This window comes from Mustelus asterias, chromosome 19 (assembly GCF_964213995.1).
Source record: "Mustelus asterias chromosome 19, sMusAst1.hap1.1, whole genome shotgun sequence".
NCBI lineage: Eukaryota > Metazoa > Chordata > Chondrichthyes > Carcharhiniformes > Triakidae > Mustelus > Mustelus asterias.
The window spans coordinates 59,782,863-59,800,599 of record NC_135819.1 but is presented as its reverse complement, the minus strand read 5'-3'; the positions used below and the strand labels follow the sequence as shown (position 1 = coordinate 59,800,599).

The 17,737-nt window shown below is 43.6% G+C and overlaps 1 protein-coding gene across 3 annotated transcripts in view; it reads left to right on the top strand.

Annotated features, from left to right (window-relative positions):
- Window positions 1-17,737, top strand: part of reln (reelin) — a 343,770-nt gene that overhangs the window by 253,141 nt on the left and 72,892 nt on the right. For all 3 annotated transcript variants that reach the window (XM_078235653.1, XM_078235652.1, XM_078235651.1), the window contains exons 36-39: window positions 2,922-3,062; window positions 8,621-8,798; window positions 11,755-11,839; window positions 17,474-17,656. In XM_078235653.1, the coding sequence (XP_078091779.1) occupies window positions 2,922-3,062; window positions 8,621-8,798; window positions 11,755-11,839; window positions 17,474-17,656 (587 nt within the window). The remainder of the gene's footprint in view (window positions 1-2,921; window positions 3,063-8,620; window positions 8,799-11,754; window positions 11,840-17,473; window positions 17,657-17,737) is intronic.

Here is a 17,737-nt window from a genome sequence, read left to right as displayed (position 1 = left end):
CTGGATCCACAAGGCAACAGCCCCTTGGATCCCATGCCCTCTCACTTTCTCAAGAAGTCTTGCATGGGGGACCTTATCGAACGCCTTGCTGAAGTCCATATAGACCACATCCACCACTCTTCCTTCGTCAATGTGTTTGGTCACATTTTCAAAGAACTCAACCAGGCTCGTAAGGCACGACCTGCCCTTGACAAAGCCGTGCTGACTAGCAAGAAGCCAGGCTAGCAAGATGCCTGGCTTCTTGCTAGCCGACTTCAAATATGTCTCATGCAGTTGTCACTTTAATTCAAAGCCTTTTTCTGCTCTTTGCTTAAACTTTCACCAAACATTACCTTGTCCAGATTCCTATTCTTTATTCCTTTAACCCAACTGTCTGGTTTTTGGGACTTCCTCCCACAGTTTCTCGGACTTGTTTTTTGCCCTTATGTATTGTCCTGCCTGTACTGGCAGTTTCTGTAGAATGCTTCTTGCCTCTGGGTCACTTTATTCAAACTGACTCTAGCTGCTTCTGCTTTCCCAGTGTGGGCCTCTGGTTGCGAAGCAACAGCTTAGTATTTTTTTAAAAACCCTATCATTGCTTTTTAATCGTAAAACCTTCATTACAATGCAGGCAAAGATTAAAGTGAAACTAAACTTGCTGGCACCATTGTTTAACATGAAGCTAAATTGAAGTGTTAATCCTTTCTTAGCACTCAAATGCCGAAACACAAAACTTCAATTTAAACTTGCACCTTTATTTCCAACACCCCTACAAATATAGATCACTTAAACTATTTCTAAAGTCCAAAGGTATGCAGGTTAGGTGGATTAGCCATGCAAAATTGCCCCCTAATATCCCAAGATGCATAGGTTAGGGGAATTAGTGGGGTAAGTGCATGTGGTTATGGGGATGGGGTGGGCCTGGTAAGATGCTCTGTCGAATGGTTGATGCGGATTCAATGGGCCGATGGCCTCTTTCTGTGCTGAAGGGATTATATGATTCTATTTCCTAACACCTCACTCCTGAAGAATGGACACCCATAAAACTGGACACAGCAAGAGTTACCAGCTTCAGAGGGGGCATTGGGAGAAATATTGGAGACCAAATAGTTAAAAAAATCCTCAAGGCAGTTCAAAATTGTGAACAAGCAATTTTTATTTTCAGAAATTCTGAGTTGCCGCCTTCTTCTGGTTGGGCATCTGATAGCAAAGGAATGATTGATAAATCTGAAACTATTTCCCACATCAGCAGCATGACCTGCTAATCCCCAATTCTGGCCAGGAGTTGTAACCTGCAAAAGCTAACACCCCAGGGTAATTTCATACAAATAGATCAATGTTATTATGAAAATGTCACAAATTGTTAATTATACAAAGGTAGAGTATACTCAAGAAGTTGTGAAATGCAGAGTGGAAAATAAGGATGGTAACTGGACGAATTTATGCATTTGAACGAGTATTGCAGACGGCAGGTGAGAGCTGTACAGAGGAACCTGTCCCAAATTCAAATTCCACCATTTGCCATGGTGGGATTCAAACCTGGGTCCCTAGAGAATTACTCTCGGTCACTGAATTCAGTGACCATTCAGAAGCATTTTGGGCATTGGATTTGGATTCAAACGCAGCCTTCAATCTATTTAACTTGTATTTACTGAAGTCAAACAAATGTACACTGGAAACAAGGGAATAATGTTGTACATGAAAAGATTGTGGAGTAAAGGATAAGTGCATCTTTAAATTGTTGAACAGAGTATATATAACTTTAGAGTGCTTGAGGATTAGATCCTCTGATGTTCTCTGGATCATAGAACTCAAACAATCAGATCCTTGTTGAAATCACTGCCCAAGGCAAGAGTACTAACTTCCATAATTATATCTCTAGGAGCTAAGAATTTATGCATTTGAAAAGTACTGTTGATGACAGGTGAGAACTGTACAGATGAACTTCTCTCAAATTCCCTAGCAGATGTTGTGTATCAGTTATGATGGCGATATAATGCTAAGCAGTGCATTTTGTTTACAACTGGTGTTGGCCTTCACTCCTCTCCTCTTATGGTTGGCTTAATCATTTTTGTGCAAGAAAATGATTCTGCCAGAACAGTGCTTGTTTTTTTTATTCATTTACGGGATGTGGGTGTCGCTAACTAGGCTAGCATTTACTGCCCATCCCTAATTCTTTTGGACTGAAAGGCTTTGCTAGGCCATGAACATACAAGGGTCTACCACATAGAAATCATAGAAACCCTACAGTACAGAAAGTGGCCATTCGGCCCATCGAGTCTGCACCGACCACAATCCCACCCAGACCCCACCCCCTTATCCCACCCACTAATCCCTCTAACCTACGCATCTCGGACACTAAGGGGCAATTTTAGCATGGCCAATCACCTAACCCGCACACCTTTGGACTGTGGGAGGAAACTGGAGCACCCGGAGGAAACCCATGCAGACACGAGGAGAATGTGCAAACTCCACACAGACAGTGACCCAAGCTGGGAATCGAACCCAGGTCCCTGGAGCTGCGAAGCAGCAGTGCTGACCACTGTACTACCGTGCCACATTTGTAGGGTCTGGAGTCATGTATAAGCCAAACCAGATAAGGACAGTAGATTTCCTTCCCTAAAGAACATTAGTGAACAGAATGGGTTTTTAGGACAATGAACCATGGTTTCATGGCCATCAGTCGACATTTGATTCCAGATTTATATTGAATTCAGCTTCCACCATCTGTCATGGTGGGATTCAAACCCAGGTCCCCAGAGTATTATCCTGGGTCGCTGAATTACTCGTCCAGTGACAATACTATTACACCACCAAGACTGGATTTGGGTTTTCTTGCTAATTTTAAATTATCAATTTTAAAAGTACTGCATGCTGATAATGTTATTTTAACCCTGTACCTATCCATTTGATATTTATTTACTCTTCTATTTTATAATTAGTTCTCCGAGGACCCGTTTCAGATGGATTCAAGCAGAATACTCTTATGGGACTGCTAACTGGGCCATTGATAATGTGATCCTTGCTTCAGCATGCCCCTGGATGTGTTCTGGTCATGGCATTTGTGACATGGGTCACTGTGTGTGAGTATGAAAACATTGATTCTATAATATTGTAAACCAATTGTAATTGTGATTCTATAATATTGTAAACCAATCACGTTTTTCAGCTGCTGTCTGCAGCCTATTAGAATCCAATCTAATTTAATATCAGGGGGTCTGAAAAGATTGAGAAATGTTTTCATTACGTGATCGAAACTTACCTCATTGCCATCGGGAGCTGAGAACTAAAACTCCCAGCACACCTCGGAAGTTTTGCTGGATCTGGCACGGGCGGCGCATGGACAATCCAGTGTTTGTAGTTCTCTGGGCTGAGGACAAGCCCAGTTCAGCTGTGCAAAGAGAAAACTGGGTAGAAATGGGGCCATATACCCCAGGAGCAGTGCACCATAATCCGAAAAGGGAGGGGACAGGGAGAGTTCCAGGTTTAGGTGAAAAAGTAGAGTAAGTGGCTCCAAGCAGAACGGAGGATCGCAGAGCATAGAATTCCTACAGTGCAGAAGGAGGCATTCAGCCCATCGAGCCTGCACCAATAACAATCCCACCCAGGCCCTATCCCCGTAACCCCATGTATTTGCACTGCTAATCCCCCTGACACTAAGGTCAATTTAGGATGGCAGACTTTAAGTGATGAGGGCTCAGCAGAAGCATTGGTGATCGAAGAGGGCTCAGGAGAAGTCCTGACAGTTGAAGAAGGCAGTAGAAGTTTGGTAACTCCATGCTGTGGGCTGTTGGGGGCAAAGGTAACCCTTTGGAGCAGTGGTATTCTGCTCAGTGTGGCAAAGAGCTGAATTTGTGCTTGTGAATTGGTGCTTGAGTGCAGACTCAGGAATCCAGGGGAATGGAGGCTCAGGCGTCGAGGATAAAAGCCTGCGCAATGAGTATTCATTGAGGCAGTCCAAGGTGCAGCAATGTTTGGAGAGAATTCCAAGGTGAGATCTTCGAAGGTGAAGACTGGAATTCCTCATGAGAGAAACAGAGGGTGGAATTCTCCCATCCATCCTGCAGCGAGTTTGGTGGCAAGTAGAAGTGGAGAATCTAGCAGGTGCCAAAAAGTCAGAAACCCGCCAGTGTAAAATCACTATACAGTTCTGCCAGTGGGGAGTTCAGGGTGGGTCACTCTTCCCACTGGCTGGTGACGTGAACTCCATTTGCATTCATTTGCATTTCATGAATGCTCATTAAAATAGCAGCCCACAGGCACTCTGTCAGGCCTTTCAATCTCACCTCTTGCCAGCATGGAATTATGTCAGTCTGAAACCTGATTGATAAAGAGTGTCATGCACAAGGAAGTCTTCAATTTGCAAGAGACTTCAAGGTGAATGCAACAAAACCTTTTTGCCATTATGCTGCACTGCTCCTAATGCACTGTTCACCACTCTGCCGGGCTGTATTTGCTGCCTCCATCTCCATGCCGAGCTGGCTTCATGAACTGCATTGGACCCACAGACCCTCCTGCGTCACTGAGTCAGATCAGTACTGCACCTGGAGTTGGGGATTGCAGGGGCCTCTCTCTCTCTCTCTCTTTCTCTCTCTCCCCCCCCCCCCCCCCCCGCTCCCCAAGTGCCACACACTAGTGTTTATCTGGACAGCACAATGCTGCAGGATTCATGCAGTTACTGCAACAAAGGTCCGAAGTTTAACGGGGGGGGGGGGGGGGGGGCGGGGTGGTTGAGTGCGAGGTGGGGATGGAGGGGGGGTGCTGGCCTGATGGAGATTAGGGGGTTGCTGTGCAAGGAAAGTGGGGTAAGGTTGTCACTTAGTCAAAAAATGATATATTTCCACCCATAGTGAGTAACTAAAAATCAAATTGTGGTTACAGTTTCTACAAGAATTTGATATTTGGTTACGTTTCCACTTTTTGCTCAAGGCGTTTTAACCTTTTGAATTGCTTTTGCTCATTAGTAAAATTGGGGTAAATTTAACTTTTGCCAGTAGTATTAACTGGCTGATAATGGATTGCCTGTTTGTACTCTTCTTCCAAGGAAGGTTTGTACATGAGAATTGCTATCTAAATGTTATGTACAAAATAACCCAACAAGATGGACAAGTATAGGTTTACACAGTTACAGGGTTAAATACTAACAGTTCACATATAATTTTCCATTCAGTAAGTCCACTCAGTTTAATTGTCTCACTGGATCCTGACGGTTTTATATCTGTTTTAAAAAGGATATTCAGATTAGTTTTACATTTACCAAGCTTGCTCCCTTAGATGAACAGCAAGGCAGCAAAACTCAGAGGAGCTCAGAGCAGCGGCTGCCCTGGAGCTTAATGCTTTCAGTTCCTGAAGGCTTTATGAAGACTGAATGACTGAGTGGTTTTGAGAACAGAATGAATAAAAGACAGACTTTTAATTGATGCTTTTCTGGGAGCAAGTCTCACTTCATCTTTGTTAAAGTGTCAGGAGAGGCAACAGCAGGTATAACAAACTGCGCTCTTCAAACCCAGGGGCATACTGTGTGGCTGGAATGTAACGGTGGAAAAAGAAATAACCCTCTTTGCTGTTTGTGTGATATTTACATTTCTCATGTACCAACCTGCAGCGTATTTATATTATTCCATATCATTGGAACTAGCTTTGGTTGGAGTTCTTTGGATTTAGTCTCAGAAACCAAATTAGAAATATATTCAGGAAATTGGTAACCAAATCCAATGATGGAATGTGTGCGTGAAATTCTCCAGTTTGGCCAGTCCATGGGTATGAATCCAGTAGACTATTGGAATGAATGTCTCCCTTCTCTTTTGTCTATTACTTATGCTTTTCAACCTCTGAAATGTATGATTCTGCAGGAGATGGTGTTGGAATTAGAATGTGGTGCCAGGGTAGAGCAATAGAAGTTATACTCTGCATATATCCTACTCTGTACCTTACACTGTGTGAGACAATGGCTGGCATCTTTCACCTTGATGAACACAAATGTAAGGGTCGCTTCTGATGGTACAGAGAGGAAATGAGAAGTAAGTTGGTGTTTGGGGAATAGAAAATGCACACAAACGATTGTATGAAAGCTGAACATAGTGGAGGTAATATACAGGCAATTTTCAGCAACAATCTAGCTCAGTTGTTTGGGTTTTAGCTGTTATAGTTTATAATGTGGTTTGAACTGCTCAATCTGACTGATGCTTTGCAACTGTGTACAATACTATCCGTCTGTGCTTAGAATGTTTTTGGAGTGTATTTACCAAGTAATGAATGATTGTTACAAATTCAGGTCGGCTGAAGTTATCTTCTTAGTTTTATGGGTATCAGACACTCCTTTAAATGGGCTTGTTGTCTGATTTTATAGTTTACTCTCACTGTCTTCTGTATAATTATATGTCATCTCTGGAACATGTCCACAGGTAGATTGATTTTACATCGTAATTATTTTTTTATTCATTTGTAGAACATGGCATCGCTGGCTGGCCAGCATTTTATTACCCATCCCTAGTTGCCCTTGCGAAGGTGGTGGTGAGCTGCTTTCTTGAAACGCTGCAGTACAACTGAGTGGCTTGCTAGGCCATTTCAGAGGGCAGCTGAGAGTCAACCACATTGCTGTGGCTCTGGGGTCACATGGAGGCCAGACCAGATAAGGACAACAGATTTCCTTCCCTAAAGGGCATTTAGTGAACCAAATGGGTTTTTCTGACAATCGACCATGATTTCATAGTCATCAGTAGATTCTTGATTCCAGCTAATTTTTATTGAATTTAAATTCCACCATCTGCCGTCGTGGGATTTGAACCCTGGTCCCCAGAGTTTCTGAATTAATAGTCTAGCGATAATACCACTAGGCCATAGAACATTACAGCGCAGTACAGGCCCTTCGGCCCTCGATGTTGCGCCGACCAGTGAAACCAATCTAAAGCCCCTCTAATCTACACTATTCCAATATCATCCATATGTTTATCCAATAACCATTTGAATGCTCTTAATGTTGACTAACATTGCCTCCCCTGGTCTCTGGGAGGGGAAAAAAACCAGAGACCTGCCTTGTTTTATTACTCTGGGATATGTCAGCCTCAGGCAGGTCTATGGCAGCTTCAGGCAGGTCTACTCCAGCCATTGCCTTTCCACTGGACCTATATTTACCCTGCTTATCTCCCTGATACCAGGGTTAATTTAGTGTGGCCGTTCATCCTAACTAACACATCTTTGGAATGTGGGAGGAAACCAGAGCACCCGGAGGAAACCCACGCATACACGGGGAGAACGTGCAAACTCCACGCAGACAGTGACCCGAGGCCGGAATTGACTCGGGTCCCTGGCGCTGTGAGACAGCAGTGCTAACCACTGTGCCACCGTTCCGCTACTGTAAAGGTGTGATATAATTGCAAGAGGTTGTTTGCCTGTGTGGAGAAAGCAGGGGAGTGGGACTAATTGGATAGCTCTTTCAATGAGGCAGCACAGACAAACTGGACCTATTGGGCTTTTTCTATGAAGTAAGATTTTATTTAATCTGTTACTCTGTGAGCAGGGTGACCATGCATAGGTGTAGAAGTATAAAATTGACTCATGGCAGAAAAACAGTGACGCAGGCTTGATGAACACAATGACCCGTTTATAAGTTATACAACTCTAAGTGAAGGACTAAGCATTATAGTGCTGGTCAGCACAAGGTTGTAAAGAACAGGACTGAACAGGATAAATCAATTTTAAAGGAAAATTAATTCTTGGGGAATGGGCATTCTCAGGGTGTTGTCCTTGAGACGGCAATGATGGCGGTAATGAGCTTTCTTCCTGACCCACTGCTGTCCATGTGCTGAAAGTTCTCTCATGCAGTTACATAGAGAATTTCAGGATTTTGACCCAATGGCAATGATGGAGTAGTAACATATGTCTGAGTTGAGATGGTGTTCCCGCATATCTGCTGCCCTTGTCCTTCAAGGTGGTGGAGGTTGCGAGTTAGGGAGGTGCTGTCAAATAAACCTTGGCAGATTGCTGCAGTGCGCCCTGTGGCTAGTGCCTGGTGCTGCAGTGGGGGAAGCGGTGAATGTTTAAGGAGAAGGATGGAGCGCCGATCAAGTCAGGATGGCTTTGTCCTGGATGCTGTCGAACTTCCTGCATTTTGTTGGAGCTACATTCATCCAGACAAGTGGAAAGTTTTCAACCGCATTCTTGATTTGTGCCTCGTTGATGGTGGAGAAGCTTTGGGCAGTCGGAAGTAAGCCACTCAAACCCATATTCCAGCTCTGACCTGCTTGTTGGTTCCAGGCTTACATTTTGAAAATCTGTAGATCATGTGAAGTGCAATGTCACTCAAGAGGAGCTGATATTTATTTGCTTGCTGCAATTAGGATTCCAGATGTTCTGGAGATCTGTTTTGATTTAAATTATTCATCGTTTAATGGTCTGTTAGGGGAAAAAAGCTTCTGTTTATTGACAGCATCATTTAGTCTGGGCAAAAAACTGGAATATTCTTGATCTTTGGGGTGTTAATACGTGAATCAAATAATTTCCCACATTGTACACCAAATAAATGACATATTTGGCTGTTATTTTTGCTGCACTGATTTGTTTCCACTTTGGGTTGCTTGCTGCACCTCAAGCTCTCAGTATTTCACTGCATTTACTGATGGGTCTTTCCTTTCACTTTCAGGTGTGACAATGGTTTTGGAGGACGTAACTGTGTGCCCTTTCATCCATTGCCGTCAATTCTCAAAGATGATTTCAATGAAAAACCGCACCCTGACCTTTGGCCTGAAGTTCTTGGAGCAGAGCGAGGGAACCTGGACGGGGAAATCATCAAATCTGGAACAGCACTGGTCTTTAAAGGGGTTAGGAATTTGTTATTGATCCATTCACAGTGATTACATTTGTTTAAACAACACACCCATTTACTAATTTGTGTTAACGGTGAGGTCTTGTGTGGAGCTTTCTGGAGATCATAGTCATGATTTTATGGTATGCAAGTAAGGCTCCTTGCTAGGAGCGCAGTGTTGTGACCTTAACCAGTGTGCATTCTGCCAGTACAGTAGTTTCAATCTTTTAACCTGTAGTGATAGGTTTGACCCAGAATTATTTCCTTGCATCTTGTTGCCAGACACCATTTAAATCACAGCACATCAAGCCCCTCCTATTATCAGGGGTGCTGGATCTTGCACAGCATGATGCTATTTACATTTTGCATCCACATCGCTCCTCTTAAGAACCCGTTTTCTTATCCTCCCATTTCTTTGTCTTAGTTGAGTCTCATCCTGTGTCAACTTCAAATCTGAACTGCCTAATGCAGTGAATCTAGCTGGACTGGTGGGTGTAGGTAATAGGGTGGTGACAGCGTGGAGAACTTCATGCTGCCTGTCCTCCGTCTCTCTCTTCCCGGATCCACGGAGACACATTCAAAGTCAGGACCAGGAGCAGAATCAGAGATTGGGATATTGGTGCCCAACGTCTTCCCACCTCTGGATGATCTTGCTGAAGTGTCAATTACAAGGGAACGCAGGTTCAAGGTGAGAGGGAGAAAGTTTAAGGGAGATGTGCGGGGGAAGTTTTTCACGTAGAGAGTGGTGGGTTCCTGGAACATGTTGCCAGAGGAGGTGGTGGAAGCAGCTACATGAATAGGGAAGGAATAGAGGGATACGGGCCGAGTAAGGGCAGAAGATTTTTTAAAATTTAGTTAGGGCATCATGATCGGCACGGGGGGCCGAAGGGCCTGTTCCCTGTGTTGTACTTTTCTTTGTTCTTTGTACTTTGTTCTATCATGAACCAGGAAGTTAAAATGTAGAGATGCCAGGGTGGGCAGTAAGAAGTCTCACAACACCAGGTTAAAGTCCAACAGGTTTATTTTGAATCACGAGCTTTCGGAGCACTGCTCCTTCATCAGGTGAGTGGAAGTAGGGTCACAAACACGACATATATAGGCAAAGACCCAATTGCAAGATATTTACAGATTGGAATGCGAAGAATGGTTGGAATGCGAGTCTTTACAAGTAATCAAGTCTTTACAAGTACAAACAGTGTGACTGGAGAGAGGGATAATCACAGGTTAAAGAGGTGTGAATTGTCTCAAGCCAGGACAGTTGGTAGGAAGTTTAAAAGTATTGAATCCCTTCACCTGTAATTTAAATTTTCAGATGGCAAAATGAATGATTTTGACTGGATTAATATGAAGCTTAAAATAAAAATAAACTTTAAGGATATATTTATTTAAAAAAGACGTGGAAATTTTTTATTGTTCTAAAGAAATTTGATACTCCACATTTATGAAATTAGCTTTTCAGGACCAGTGAGTGTGTTCAGCAGCAATTATGAAGTGAGCAGGCCGTTAAGAATCCAGTTACATCTTATTCACAATGTATACATTTTTCAAGGGTTTGTACAGCCAGACTAACAGCTAAGAGTGAATTTTCTCCATCGATTAATGGATATCTCGTTATTTGCAATTGGGGGGCAACCTCGACAGCTCATCCTGTGGAAAAGCATGGAATCACCGACAGCAGTTTCTGGATTTCCACATTATTCTGCGCATGTGCAGATCCCAGAAATTGTTGTCAGTTTTCGATGGAATAATGACGGTGAGCACTGACAGTTTCACTATCATTATCATCACAAAACTCAGCCCATTAATGTGTCTCAAAACAGCTGGAAGTTGTTCTGGTGGAAGCATCAAAAGGAAGTTGTCCTCCTTAAACATGAAGAAACAAGAATTGCCTGTCAACGTATTGCATAATTTTAAATAAATGTATATCTTGTGCAGTTCTGGAGAGTTAATACATTCTGAACTGAATTGAACCCAACTGGATTTATTCCTGTTCATCAGCATGCTGCCTTGCGGCAGTGTTTACCAGACAGCTGTCTAAATCTGCACTGTACTTCACCTTGTGACAAAGAAGCTTTTGTTAGTACAATGCCGTACTCTCAGACCTGTTAACTTCATCCAAAGAGATCCAAACAGGTCCAAATTTCAGTATAATTTTCACAAACGAGCCAAAGTCACCTAGAAAAGAAAACTGAATTTTATGCATGCACTCCAGTACTCTCGTGATGCCGACCAGTCTGTAATGTCAGCTCCCACTTCAATTTAAATATAAGCTGTTATTTTATCAGCTGTTTCTGCCGAATTTCCTGTTGTTAAAAAAAAAACTCTCTCAAAAGCTTATTTTCCACTTGCAACTTTTGCTCTTTACCAGTACAAAAAGCCATTGTGCACATTAGTGTGATATACTTCTGGTAGATCCCAACAATGGTATCATTTTGTCATGTATCTGCCCCAAAAGGCATAAAACACAATCACTCTTTTAAAGACTTCTGTCTGATACAAAACAATTTAACTGCCTTAATGCTCTCAACAATGGTGCCTATAGTTTTACTATAAATAACACCTAATTTATCATGGTCCTTTTGACTGTAAGTGGAAGGCAGTAACAATAACATGATGAAAATGAAGTATAATCCTCTGTGGGTTGCAGTAAGGTTACTGCCAAGAATTATATTTAAAAGGTAATAAAATTACTTTCTTTTTGTTTGTTTAATTAATACAGAGCAGATGCATTGTGTTAATGCTCTTAACACACTGAGCTGTGTTTTACTGAACACAGCTGAGAGTCTGGTTCCTTCGGTGTAGTGGAGTTTATTAAGATATCTGTTCATGTCCAATTATTTGTCCTTTTTATGAAAATAATGACATATTCTCAAACTAAATTGCACTTTGTTAAAATGTCATGAGCATCTTGTATGCTCTATGTACAATCTCATTGGTTCAAACCCACTCACTTACCTTTTTGTTTCTTGCAGGAGGGACTGAGGATGCTTGTTTCCAGGGACCTGGAGTGCACAAACACTTTGTACATTCAGTTCTCGTTCAAGTTCATAGCAAAAGGTGTGTTTCTTTTCTTTTCCTCTGTAAGCAAGATTGAAAAGAATTCCAGCCAGTGATTGCACATAGAATCCTGGATTTTTACTCCCAAAACAAGTGTGCTGATCCAGGAGATCTTCCTGCTTGTTACCCCCCGTCTCAGGAAAGAAAAGTGCCGCGAATGATGAGATCTTTGTTCCGAGGATGGGGCAGGTACAAGATAGAATGAGGTCTGCCGCTCCTGGATGCAGAGATGGTTTGGCCAAAGGGCTGCCGAGTGCAAGGTGGGCTGGTTAAAAGGTCCACCTTAGTTCTCTGGAACTTCCCAGTTGTTTTCTCAAACATTTAACATCTTTAGACCTCACTTCCTACCCACTCCCCTTGCCCACACATGCCAATTTCTGCCAATCCATTCCCCCCATCCACCCCCATAGCCCTTTATAGCCCCTATTCAATCAGTGCCAATTCATGACCCCCACTCAAAGAACAAAGAACAGTACAGCACAGGAAACAGGCCCTTCGGCCCTCCAAGCCTGTGCCGCTCCTTGGTCCAACTAGACCAATCGTTTGTATCCCTCCATTCCCAGGCTGCTCATGTGACTATCCAGGTAAGTCTTAAACGATGTCAGCGTGCCTGCCTCCACCACCCTACTTGGCAGCGCATTCCAGGCCCCCACCACCCTCTGTGTAAAAAACGTCCCTCTGATGTCTGAGTTATACTTCGCCCCTCTCAGCTTGAGCCCGTGACCCCTCGTGATCGTCACCTCCGACCTGGGAAAAAGCTTCCCACTGTTCACCCTATCTATACCCTTCATAATCTTGTACACCTCTATTAGATCTCCCTTCATTCTCCGTCTTTCCAAGGAGAACAACCCCAGTCTACCCAATCTCTCCTCATAGCTAAGACCCTCCATACCAGGCAACATCCTGGTAAACCTTCTCTGCACTCTCTCTAATGCCTCCATGTCCTTCTGGTAGTGCGGCGACCAGAACTGGACGCAGTACTCCAAATGTGGCCTAACCAGCGTTCTATGCAGCTGCATCATCAGACTCCAGCTTTTATACTCTATACCCCGTCCTATAAAGGCAAGCATACCATATGCCTTCTTCACCACCTTCTCCACCTGTGTTGCCACCTTCAAGGATTTGTGGACTTGCACACCTAGGTCCCTCTGTGTTTTGTGGACTTGCACACCTAGGTCCCTCATCCCATGGCCTTAAAGCCCCACGTCAACTTGATGCCAACTCATTGCCTCCCTTTGCCCTTACACCTTTAATACCAACTCACCCAATATCCACCATGAGTTGACCTCGCTGAGATTAAATGAAATAATGTTCTAAGTATCCATTACAGACTTCACTATCTAAAAACACTCACATTCATGAAAGCCAATTTAATAGATTTAAATCTTCTCAATTAGTTAATCCCTTATAAAAACAATGATTTGTATTCATAAAGTTAATAACATCCTTTGAGCTGCCCCCCACCCCACTGCAGTAATAATAGGTTGTGGGAAGCGTTCAAACAGTAACAATGCTATTTTGGTAGCACATTAAGCTATGTCAACAGTTATTGAAATATCAAGCACATGCTTTTTCAACGTACAGACAGATGCAGGCAGTTTGGGCACATGGGTGGCACGGTGGCACAGTGGTTAGCACTGCTGCCTCTCAGAGCCAGGGATCCGGGTTCTATTCCCGGCTAGGATCACTGTCTGTGTGGAGTTGCACGTTCTCCCCTGTATGCGTGGATTTCCTCCGGGTGCTCCAATTTCCTTTCACAGTCCGAAAGACATGCTGGTTAGGTGCATTGGCCATGCTAAATTCTCCCTCAGTGTATCCGAAAAGGCGCCCAGAGTGTGGCGACTCGGGGATTTTCACAGTAACTTCATTGCAGTGTTAATGTAAGCCTACTCGTGACCATAATAAATAAATAGTTTATTTTTTTTCAATTTTTAAAGAACAAGCTATTTAATACTTAAATAACTTTACAGCTTCACAGTTCTACAGACATTACCCACCCTTCATGAGCATTTACATCTACTTTAAAAATCTATAATTCACACACTGCGGGATAAAACCCTTCCTTGCTCCAGCAAAAATGAGGCCTGTTTGAATTCAGCACTAAGTTCAAATGGCCCTGCTGAGTTCAGGTTTTCCCACGTGTGTGAGTCATATCCCCAACCCCCGCCTGGGTGGGAGGCACTGGATTCAGATCCCGCTTTTAAAGGTCTTGGGAGTCTCCATGACTCTGTCAAAATCTAGGTCACAGTGCGTGTTGGTTGGAACATTATGTTGCCGAGAAACAAACAAAAAGAATGGCAAACATGTATAATAAATGCATGAGATGGAGCAGTAAGTGTGGGATTTGTACAGTGGGTCAGTGAACACCTGAAAGGGAAAGACAGGTTTAAGCTTTGAGTGGATTCTGGTTGTTGTTGTGACTCAAAGAAAAGTCGAAAGATTCCACTCCAAAGACTATTTCCACAGCAATTTCTGTCCTGTTCTGAAGCCATTGGCTGTTTGCAAGGCTAATGTGGCACTGAGGTGCATTCTTGTACCTCACTTAACTGCCTACTTTTCACATGGAGCCTACACAACATTATGCTAATCAATTGTGGAGGGCATTGCAGACATGCCCAGAGACCCCATTCATAGTATCATAGATGAATCCGGAATGGCAACACCAGCTGAATTCCCCTCCCCCTTCTCCCAGGCCACAATATCCATTCTGTGATGCAGTGACACAGGGAGCCTGTCCTTATGTGATATCAGAAAGGTAGGATGTAATTTTGCATCCCTGATCTCTCACCCGATGAGATGAGTTTCTGAGCTGGGGCTGGCAGAGAGGCATTGAGCAAGAATTAGATGTCGCCTCATAGGGACGTTGAGGCAGAGGATAACATTTGATGATGGCTCTCCCCAGGCTGCTTCCCTGCATATCCTAGTGACTTGATCAAAGCAAGCAAGCATTGATAGCAGATTCCTATGACTGTTCACTAAGACAGAGTGAAAGGTAACCTCAGAAAGGGTGAGGAGAGAAAGTTAGAGTTTCCGTGAGAGTACTGAGCACATATGGCTATGAATAAAAGAAAATGCCCAACAGCATCCTCTGCAGTAATAGCAGGAGACATCTGAGAGCATCCAGGAAAATCTGTAAATATTGAAACAGTTCTAGTGACAAGCAAGTTAAAATGACAGAAGGATCATTTCAGCTGATAAAAAATTCAGCATTTGAACTACTGAGCGGATTTATTTATGATAACACACGGACACTGTTCATATTATTAGTCCTTAAGAGAAAAGGAAGCACACGTCTTGAATGCATGTTTGACAACAAGTTAATTAGTGGATTTTTTGGCCTCTGGTTAGAAAGAATTCTACCTCACAGATTGCACACAATTATTCCAAAGCACTACCACCAATGAATTTAATATTTCTGTAGAATTTGGATTAGCACAGTCAGAATGTGGCTCACCAATTTTAATTACATGTATCAGCTTGGGTTCTAGCCAGCCTCATCAATGGTGGATTGTTGTTGTTCTGTGTTTATATATAAATGAAGATCAAACAGAAATTCTTTTCTATAAATAAAATAATTTGTGTGATTTCTAGATGCTGAATCCATAAGTGGAGAAATGTATACTCTCTGTTTCCATTTCCTCACAGAACATTCAATTCTATTTGCAATCTGAAACATTTAATGCATTTCCAACAGTTGTAGTTGCATTTAATAATCTAAATGTAATCATTCGTTTGCTCCTATTTTATTGTATTTTGGCCCTCTCTTGATTTCTCCTCCTCCTGCAACACACACAGATGATTTTTCTTATGGGACAGTGCTTATCTTTGGCTCAACCTTTCTCCTTTGCCATACAGACTAGTACAGAAAAGCACTACATTGAAAATTGCACAACCCTAACTTGGAGGAACTTGGAGATGTGACTGTCCAGGTCTTAGAATTATTGGCCTGGTGTAACACCTCTAATAAGTAGAGTGAGTAGGGAAGAGCTGTCACCTTTATATCCTGTTTATTCTACCCAGGCGTGATATATGAGCAATTTACTCCATCTGGCTGGGTTGATATTGACATGTGATATGTGCATCAAGGTCTCTAAAGCCATTTTCTTGACATTGCAAAGGGGTAGGATTCTAGAATTTGTATGAAGACATGGAATATGCCCTCCTCATTAGGCTACTTGAGTTTATAACCGAGAGTCATGCAAACTCTATGATACAAGGAGTGAAGTGGTCAGGTTGATTAGTGGGCCTGATTCTACCATTTTGAGTCTAAGTGCTGAATCTGGGCGTCAAATAGATCCGTGCCCGGAATCCTCTTTCCAGCGCGCCCATACGCTTATTGCCAGCTCCGGTCCGATTCGCGCTGTGGGCGGGGCTTAGCGCTGCCGGACCGATCGGAGCTCTGCACCGCGCATGCGCAGTTTGAAAAAAAATCCAAAACAGTGTGCCCGGGCGGGGAGAAAAAAGCAGAGAGAGCGGCTCTCTGACCCAGATCATCCTCGGGGGGGCGGAACCCAGATCACCCTCGGGGGGGAGGAGAGGGAGTGTGACGGGTCCATCTGGCTCACCAAGTCAGTTACAATACTGCGCTGAACATCTACTGATACTGATATCTCTTGGATACAAAGGATAATGGCATTAGGGTTCTGCATGTAAGCCTTGCTTACGCTAAAAATTATATCCTTGGTGTCGGCAGCCATTCCTGATGTTACAGTACTGATAACACCAGGAAGATCGACCAGTACCATTCATTATCCTTTGTATCCAAGATGGTTCAGTAGATGCTGAACGCAGTATTGTAACTGACTTGGTGAGCCAGATGGACCCACAAGGCAGAAGGACCATCTTTGTGTTGACCAAAGTGGATCTAGCTGAGGAACATACAGCTTATCTTGCTAACGGAAGGATGGTGGAGGGAGACCAGCGATTGAGGTAGGTTGGGGGTGTGCTCTGCCGAGGGGGGCCTGCCTCCCAGGGGGGGGTCAGATCCTGGGGCGGGGTGGGGGGGGTGCGTCTGCCGGGGTGGTTAGCGGGGGGGGTCCACGAAGGACGGTTGAGGAGGATGGTGACTTCACAAGGGCAGAGAGGGCTTTGGAGGTTCCCCTGCAGAATAGAAATCCACCTCGGACTTTTATTCTGCAGGTCACTAAAAGCGCGGATCCGGAATGGGCCAGAAGACGGTAAAGTGGGATTTGGCGGTAGGGTTGGGCGCGCACAGTTCATTAAGCCGATTTAAATGCATGCCCGATTCGGACTGCCCGATTCGGGCGCGGGCCGTACCCGCACCCGAATCGGGTGTTGGTAAAGTCGCGATCTGCTCGGAATCGGGTGCAGATCACGGTATAGGCCCGACGCCCAACTTTACCGATTTCGGGCACGAAGTTTTGGTAAAATCGGGCCAAGTGTGTCAAAAGCCAGTCTCCTGCATTTGCTAATTACACGTGACAAACTTCCTCAGCTCTCATGGGACTTCTAAGTAGGAAAACGACTGACATTTCATGGCATCAAACTAAGATTAAGCACAATTCTTTAAAAAAGTTTTATGATATTTTGCATGTAGTCTCATTATCAGATAAGTCTTTGACTGAAATATTTTGATGACAATGTTATTGTTCCTAATCCTGTGTTTTGACTCAGGTGCCCCTGATCGGTCACATTCTGTTCTCCTGCAGTATTCCATCAATGGTGGCATTACTTGGCATTTGATGGATGAATTCTACTTCCCTCAGACAACAGAGGTCCTCTTTATTAATGTCCCCTTACCACACACAGCCCAGACCAATGCAACTCGATTCCGCCTCTGGCAACCCCACAATGAAGGTAACAAGCTGAAATTATGTTTAAACTTATGCTATTGTTCAATAGCTTTTGGGGTCCTTTGGAGAATTTCATTTGCATTTT